This window comes from Dromaius novaehollandiae, chromosome 6, assembly GCF_036370855.1.
Source record: "Dromaius novaehollandiae isolate bDroNov1 chromosome 6, bDroNov1.hap1, whole genome shotgun sequence".
Classification (NCBI taxonomy): Eukaryota; Metazoa; Chordata; class Aves; order Casuariiformes; family Dromaiidae; genus Dromaius; species Dromaius novaehollandiae.
In genome coordinates, this window is record NC_088103.1 from 31,948,574 (window position 1) to 31,956,476 (window position 7,903).

At 56.3% G+C, this 7,903-nt stretch overlaps 1 protein-coding gene across 5 annotated transcripts in view; it reads left to right on the forward strand.

Moving 5' to 3' along the window:
• Positions 1-7,759, forward strand: part of DNMBP (dynamin binding protein) — a 38,791-nt gene extending 31,032 nt beyond the window's left edge. For 3 of the 5 annotated variants that reach the window (XM_064514074.1, XM_026111131.2, XM_026111133.2), the window contains exons 7-17: positions 24-171; positions 728-745; positions 1,405-1,604; positions 3,003-3,133; positions 3,388-3,492; positions 3,723-3,851; positions 4,344-4,676; positions 5,144-5,326; positions 5,403-5,601; positions 5,737-6,191; positions 6,505-7,759. In XM_064514074.1, the coding sequence (XP_064370144.1) occupies positions 24-171; positions 728-745; positions 1,405-1,604; positions 3,003-3,133; positions 3,388-3,492; positions 3,723-3,851; positions 4,344-4,676; positions 5,144-5,326; positions 5,403-5,601; positions 5,737-6,191; positions 6,505-6,690 (2,087 nt within the window). In that variant the 3' untranslated portion in view covers positions 6,691-7,759. The remainder of the gene's footprint in view (positions 1-23; positions 172-727; positions 746-1,404; positions 1,605-3,002; positions 3,134-3,387; positions 3,493-3,722; positions 3,852-4,343; positions 4,677-5,143; positions 5,327-5,402; positions 5,602-5,736; positions 6,192-6,504) is intronic. The other 2 variants (XM_064514076.1, XM_064514075.1) reach the window with 2 other exon arrangements.
• Positions 7,760-7,903: the final 144 nt, after the last annotated feature.

Sequence of the window (7,903 nt, forward strand, 5' to 3'; positions counted from 1 at the left end):
TCTCTCTTTGCTGCTCTGTGCAGGGCCAGTATTCCTGGCACGGCGTGCAGAGCTGGAGGCCGTCTACAGGGTGTATTGCCAGAACCATGACGAGGCCATCGCACTTTTGGAAACCTATGAGAAGGATGAGAAGATTCAGAAATTACTCCTGGACCTGCTGGATAGCCTCAGGTTGGAGCCTCTGGCTGTGGTGGCCACCAGGCTGGGGTGGGAGGTTCAGTCTCCAGCATCCCTGCCTTCCTGCCAGCAGTACTCAGTTCAGGTGGTGGTAGGAGAGGGGCAAGCTGTGTTCCCTGTGTGGCACTGCATAGGTGACCAGGCTCTGGGTTCAGCTAGAAGGGGCCTTGTTTGAGCGATGGCCCTCTGCCCCGGTGCATAGGTGCAGGGACAGCTGTAGCCCCCATCAAATGCTGGGCAGAAGCCACCAAGGTATGGAAAAGGCAGTGTGTCCTGGGTCAAGGGTTCATACTCCCCAAGCCCTGCTGCACCATGGTGGCTGAGAGGAAACGAGCCACTTTGCCTGGCTCAATGAACACCGCGGCTCCAGCTTGTGGAGGTTAGTGCCCTGGGAGCTGGCAGCACCAGCTGCTGCTCTGGGACAGCACTGCCCGCTGCACTGGCAGTGTTGCTACAGGATGGGGTGAAGGCACTGGCTGCGGGATTGCACGCCTATCACCCTGTTAACCAGTTGCTTTTCTTTGCTTTTTGGCACTCTGTGGGCCGGCAGGAGCCTGTACAGTGAGTGGTAAGTGTCTCATTCCTGTTGGTCCCAGCTTGCCCATCTGTCTTGGCCTGGCTGCCCCTTTATAACTAACCTTCTTTCACCACCAGCTGCGTGCATGTCTGAGGGCCCTAACAATACCTTGTGGAGCCAAGCAGGAGTGCGGTGTCTGTGGATGGGATTGTGACAGGCAATAGATGGGCTACATAGACAGGGAGTGCTGGCATATGATGAGGCAAGATAGGGAGTCTCGGGCAGAAGAAAAGTTTTGGGAGCCGTCAGCCCTTAGGAGAGCCATGTGCAGGCTGGAGTCCTGAGCACAGTCAGCCTGTTCTGCACTGCGGGTCAGATCGGGGCTGTGAGCATACGACCAGGGTGGTGGGACGGAGGCTGAGGCGAGTGGAGCTCTGGTAAGTTTGAGGCTGTGCCCTCGTGGGATTTCATGGCAGGACAAGTGGCAGCCTATGGCAGGTTAGGAAGGGTCACTTAGTATGTCAGAGGTCTGGAAAGCTTGGGTCTGACTTGGGATCTTCATGCAACAGGTTTGGAGATGAGGGTGCAGTGTCTTAAGAAGTTAGAGGTGTTGGTGCTCTGGGTCTGGTTGGGGTTGATTTAAGGGGGCAGGATTTGTTTTGTAGAGCTGGGCTGAAACCTGGTGCATCTCCTTTGTCCCAACTTCCCAGGGGCTGCACGAACTACATTAACCTGGGCTCGTTCCTCATCAAGCCAGTGCAAAGGGTCATGCGGTACCCACTGCTGCTGATGGAGCTGCTGAGTGCCACCCCTGAGTCTCACCCTGACAAGGCACCGCTCACAGCTGCTGTCCTCGCAGTCAAAGAAATCAATGTCAACATCAACGAATACAAGCGCCGGAAGGACCTGGGTGAGCATCTGGGTAGAGCTGGGGACGAAAAGACAGGAGTGGGTATATTGAAGTTGGAGTCTGTCAGCTCCAGAGCATTAGCTGGCAACCACAATAGTGCAGGGAATCTGCCCTCAACAGACTGTGCCTTCACAGCAGTATATTAAAAGAAGTGTATTTAAAAGTCTAAGCATGAGAGACAGTACACAGAGAACAATGCAGTACAGATATGACATGATTTTCTTGCGATATAGTGATATGAAATGTTTGCAATTGCTGATCATGTGCCTACCAGATGAAAACAAAAATCATTAAGACAAAATAATAGATATTTACAGTTAAAAAATGCTATTTTGAAGAACGCAAATAGGGAATTAATCTGTTAGGGCAGTCTCTGTCTTACTGAGATTTAGAGTCTAAGCTTGAAGGAGTATCTGTAGACTGGACAGAATCACAAACATGCTGGCTAGAGGGGCCTTTTGGGGTCTCCAGTCCGACCTCCCGCTCGTAGCAGCATTATCCCCAGCACTTGATCTGATCAGCCATTGCTTCCTCCAGACAAGTATCACTTACCTCCAAGGATGGAGATTTCAGTCTGTTGACCTGTCCCAGGGCTGTACCACTCTCCTGATGAAGAGGTGCTCTGTTTGTCCACCCTCAACCTCCCAAGCTGCCATCTGCAGCCACTGCCCCTTGTATTGCCTGGCACTGCTGAGAGGAGTTTGGCTCCATCGTCTTTGTAGCTGCCCTTCCAAAGTAGCCATAGGCTGTGAGCAGATCCCCCCTTCGCCTCCTCTCAGTCAGGCTGAGCCAGCCCAGCTCTGTCCAGCTCATTACAGGACATGAGCTCTCCTTGTAGCTCTGGTTCTTCCACAACCCTCTTGACCTGGATGATCAAAGACAAATGATCCAGGTGCAGCCTCCCCAGGACTGAATGGTAGGAAAGAATGATTTCCCTCAACCTGCTGGCTACCATCCTCTCTTTTCCCTTGGAAGCCCCTGACTCTGTCTCTTGCATCACTGTTTCCATATAGCCCCACAAAAGCTGAGATGACATAGGCTGTCCGTAATGGTTACTCATATTTGCTAAACAAATTATATAAATACCTTGTGTATGTCCAAAGGTTACTGTATGCCACCTCCTATGTTATCTTATGCTAATGCTACACGTATTCCTGCTGAAAGAGTTTGAGTAGTGGATCTGCAAACTGCAGGGCAGATCCAGAGCCAAGCAGGGGCATTACAGGTAGCAAGCACAGTGCTGGATTGCAGAGATGATATGAAGCATGGGGCACTTGGGACTACAGAGGCTTAGGAAGGATGGGAAGGAGAGATCCAGCAAGGCAAGTGTGGCTGAAGCACCATAAGGCACAGACATTGGGCTGGTGAGGGTTCTGATTTCTACATCAATCTCTTTAGTGCTAAAGTACCGGAAAGGGGATGAGGATAGCCTCATGGAGAAGATCTCCAAGCTCAACTTCCATTCCATCATCAAGAAATCCAACCGTGTGAGCAGCCATCTCAAGCATCTCACAGGATTTGCCCCCCAGGTAAGCTGCATCAAGTGCCAGGGGCACTTACACTCTGTAATGCTTGAGGAGATGGCAATACCTGCTGCCCCTCCCCACCCCTTCCCTGATGAATATTTCAGATCCAGGGCAGGGCAGAGTGAGCCTGGGGTCTGAGCCACCCAACTCTGTTCCTTAGCTTGTGGGCAGGAGGATGTGGGTCACCTCCTCACATCTCTCACGCTGGGAGGTGCCAGCGTTCTGCATTGCTTCCCTTGAGCTGTTTTCTCTCACAGCTGAAGGATGAGGCCTTTGAGGAGACAGAGAAAAATTTCCGGATGCAGGAGCGGCTCATCAAGTCCTTCATCCGGGACCTTTCCCTCTACCTGCAGCATGTCCGGGTGAGTCTGTTTGGGTGTGATGCTCATGGGGCTTGCTGTGTGCTGCCGCTCCAGCCTGCATGGTGTGTACCTGATAGTGCTCCTGCCCACAGCCCTGCCTGGGGGTGTTCTCTGCTCTGGGCTGCCCTGGGCAGGTCTCCCCGCTGCCCCTGGGAGTGTGGGCCTGTGCCTGGAGGCCTGTTCTCCCTGGCACCAAGCGTGGCTGTGCTGACTGTGTGTCCCTGGCGCAGGAGTCGGCCTGCATGAAGGCGCTGGCAGCAGTGAGCATGTGGGACCTGTGCACAGAGAAGGGCGGTGGGGACTTGGACCAGTTCCAGAAAGTGAATCGGCTCATCAGTGACCAGCTCTTCTCCAACTTTGTGAGTGAGCCTGTACCCTTGCACACTGGAGGCTCCTCTCAGGGGCCCTCTCTGCAGGCCTAGGTGCGGACAGGCAGAAGAGCCCTGCTGACCGTGGGATGCTGCAGGGAGGGCGGCACAGCCTGGGAGAGGTGTGAGCACCTCCATTTGACTCTTCCCTTCCTGAGAGCTTTGATGCCTGTGGGCTTGTGTGGTGCATTGAGCGTGCCTGTTAGGTACACATTTTTTCAGCCCTATCTGAAGGGGCACAGCCCCCTGTGTGAGTGGTTTACATCCCTCCCAGAGGGTTGCCCATTTACATGGGATTTTAGAGTGATAGTTGTGGGAAGAGACCTCTGGAGTTCTGTTGAGTGGTATCTGGAAAAAGGACCCTATGCTGTTCTGGGAGTCTTGTGTGCCAGACCATGAGCTGTGGGTGTTTGTGGCAGGGCAGGAGAGAGGTGAGGTCTGGAGCAGCTCATTTCACCTGCTCCCTGCATCTCTGTCCACCAGAAAGAGCGGACAGAGCGGCTGGTGAGCTCGCCCCTGAACCAGCTGCTGAGCATGTTCGCGGGGCCACACAAGCTTGTGCAGAAGCGCTTTGACAAGCTCCTCGACTTCCACAACTGCACGGAGCGAGCGGAGAAGCTGAAGGACAAACGAACGCTGGAGGAGCTGCAGTCAGCCCGCAACAACTATGAGGCCCTCAACGCCCAGCTGCTGGACGAGCTGCCCAAGTTTCAGCGCTTCGCCAAGGAGCTGTTTGCCAGCTGCGTGCGGGGCTATGCCGAGGCTCACTGTGACTTTGTGCGCCTGGCCCTGGAGGAACTGAGACCCCTGTTGTCGGTGGGTTCCCAGAGCACAACTAGTGTGTGGCACTCACTGCAGCACTGCTCTCCGTGTAGGGCTTGTCCCTGAGCCTCTCTGGGATCCATCCCATTGCAGGAGAAGCTGCTGCTGCTGCAATTTCAGGCTCTGAAGGCCTCAGGGAGGGCTCTTGTGGGCTGCTTGCAGGCAGGGATTGCCTGGTCAAGATGCAGTTGTGTTTAGAGACATTGGAGATGAGACTCATGCTCTGGCTGCTCCTGAAGCAGTGGCAGGTGGCGTTTGCCTGGGAGAATCTCAGGGTGTGAGTTTGGGGATCACTCAGAGCTGGGCCCTGACAGGGCTGCAAGTCCGACCCTGGTGCAAGTCACAGGCAGGGCTCAGAGCCTTCCTTGGCCTGGGAGCTGATGTGGTCTCTGCCATAGTTCTCAGCTGCTTTTGCCAGTGGCTGTCACCTAACTGTGACCCCCACCCTGCTCTGGTTCCAGTTGCTGAAGGTGGCCGGCAGGGAGGGGAACCTTATTGCCATCTTCCAGGAAGAGCATGGTCGAGTCCTCCAGCAGCTCCAGGCCTTCACCTTCTTCCCAGAGTCCCAGGCAGCTCCCAAGAGACCCTTTGAGAGGAAGAGCATGGAGCGTCAGTCTGCTCGGCGGCAGCCGCTCGTTGGCTTGGTGAGTCCCCTCTGCCCCATTCGGGGCTTGCTGGAGCGCTGGGACAGCCCCTCATGTGTGCCTTGTTCCTCTCCAGCCCAGCTACCTCCTGCAGTCAAATGACGTCCGAGCTGCCCTCCTGGCCCGGTATCCCCCGGACAATCTTTTCCAGGCAGATCGCAACTTCAATGCTGCCCAGGACCTGGATGTCTCACTGCTGGAGGGAGACATTGTGGGTGTCATCAAGAAGAAAGACCCTATGGGCAGCCAGAATCGTTGGCTCATAGACAACGGGGGTAAGTGGCCCTGGCCTGCCAGCCCCCAGGGCAGGACCCTCACTGCCCTCAGCCGGGGGCTAGGGGCCCTGCTGCACCTCCCCTCCTGCAGTCTCTGCTGCACCCTTAGCTGAGCTCCCTTCTCCCTCCCTGCAGTGACCAAAGGCTTTGTGTACAGCTCCTTTCTGAAGCCCTACAACCCACGCCGCAGCCAGTCGGACGTCTCCGTGGGCAGCCACTCTTCCAACGAGTCTGAGCACAGCAGCTCCTCTCCCCACAGCAGCACCACTCTGACCTTCAGCCCCAGCGGGGCAGCCGTGACGTTCACTCAGAAATCCCTGCAGGACTCTGCCTCCCTGGGAGACCTGTACCAGTCCCCACAGCCCCCCTTGGAGATGGACTCCCCCTATCAGCCCCAGCTTGGCTCCAGTGACAGGACGGCCCCCCTGGAGGCCGGTACAGTGTCGTCTCAGCACCGTCACAGCCGCCCTGAGCCAGGCTGTGGCCCTAGCCCTCGCAATGGGCACCCCCCCAAAGCACATCTCAGGCCTGCGCTCTCAGTGGAAGACAGAGACTCTGGGCTGGAGAGCAGCGAGTCAGAGGGCAACCAGGTGAGCTCTCAGCTGAACAGGGAGTTATGGGGTGGCTGAGGGCTGAACCCCACACTTGAGTGGGGGCTGAACCATCCTCCTCCCTGAGAGCTATCAGTGAGAGATGTGAGGTGTCCCAAGGGGCTGAGGCAGAGGATGGCACCATTTCTCCCAGGGATGGATGTGCAGATGCAAAAAACTAGGGTGTGAATGGGCATCATCTCTCCTGAGAGAGACGGTTTGGGCTGGCTCTGGTAGAGGCCAGGATGAGGGACCTGCTGAGTGCCCTGAGCTGCACAGGCCATCTGACACATGCTGTCCCTCTGCCCAACAGGTCTATTACGCTCTCTACACTTTCAAAGGCCGAAACGCCAACGAACTGAGTGTGTCAGCTAACCAGAGACTCAGGATCCTGCAGTTTGAGGACATCACAGGCAATCGAGAGTGGTGGCTGGCCGAGGCGCACGGGAAGCAGGGCTATGTGCCCTCCAGTTACATCCGAAAGACAGAGTACACGTGAGGCAAAGGGCAGGAGCTTGCACCCCGTGCCTTGTTCCTGCTGGGACCGTTGGGGCTCAGGGAGACTGGCCGGCCCTGCAGCCTGCCCTGCTCACCCCGAGGGGCCAACGCTGTGTCCCTCGAGGCTGCACAGCGCTCCCAAGCCCTGCCGCACTGGCTGCCCCAGGGAGTGGGAAGGGTAGGCTGGCAAGGGCAGGTGGGGGACAGGCAGCTTGTGCAAGGGCAGGGGCAGGTTGTCTTCACCGGGGGCTGCTTGCTCCTCCTGTGTCCAGCTGGTAGCAGGTGAGCATAGCGTGGGGCCGTGACCCAGGAGGAAATAGCTTCACTAAGGCCAAAGAGCTGCTGTGGATTTAATGTGTGGAAGTCTGTTGCTGAGTTTCCAGATATCCAAATAGTATTAAAAGAAACCTGGGCCCTGTGAACAGGCTCCCTGTGGCTGTCTTAGCAGCAGCAGGAACCTGGTTGAGCCTGTCTGTGCAGGATGTCAAGGTGGGATATCACTGCTCTGCCCAGAGCAGTTGCTCTGAGGATTGCTGTGAGTAGTTCAGCTCCAGGACCAGTAGACCCAGCAGCCAAGAAAGCCCACAGCAGAATGCCGCAACATGTTATTTTTGCCTGCTTAGGTTTCCTGGGGCTGGGGCCTCGCCAGGCTCTGCTGCTAGCAGCAGCCATTGCGTTCCTGTCTCCCTGGTGAGCCGAAGGTCCCAACACCATCTTCCCTTGTCACTGCATTGTCTCCAGTCCCCAAGACGCTTCTGCACCAGCACGCCCATGTGGCTACTCTGGCCTGGGGGAGGGCAGAAGGCAAAGAGCAGGCTCTGTCCTGCAGCGTGATTTTGTTCAGGCTTTGACCAGGACTCGGTCATGCCTGCACTTGCTGCAGGGCTCTGGCAATGGTGCTTCGTTCTGGGAGGGCAAGGCTCTCCCCGGGAGAGATGCGCTGCCCCGTGCTGGGGTGGGGTGCTTACCCACTGCTGCCATGCCTTAGAGGGATGCTCCCTTCTCCTGAGAGCGGGAGTGTTTGTGTCCCCTGTACTGCTGCTCTGTAAATAAAGATTGGCCCATGTGTACGGGAGTGTCTGTGCAAGTGTCAGGAAAACTGGAAGGAGTGCCTGGCAGAGCCTATGGATTTAATGCAGCCCCCCCACAGGAGCTGGGGAGGGTGCTTACTGTTCAGTGGGGTCCAGTACACTTTTGCTCTGGCAGCTTGTGCC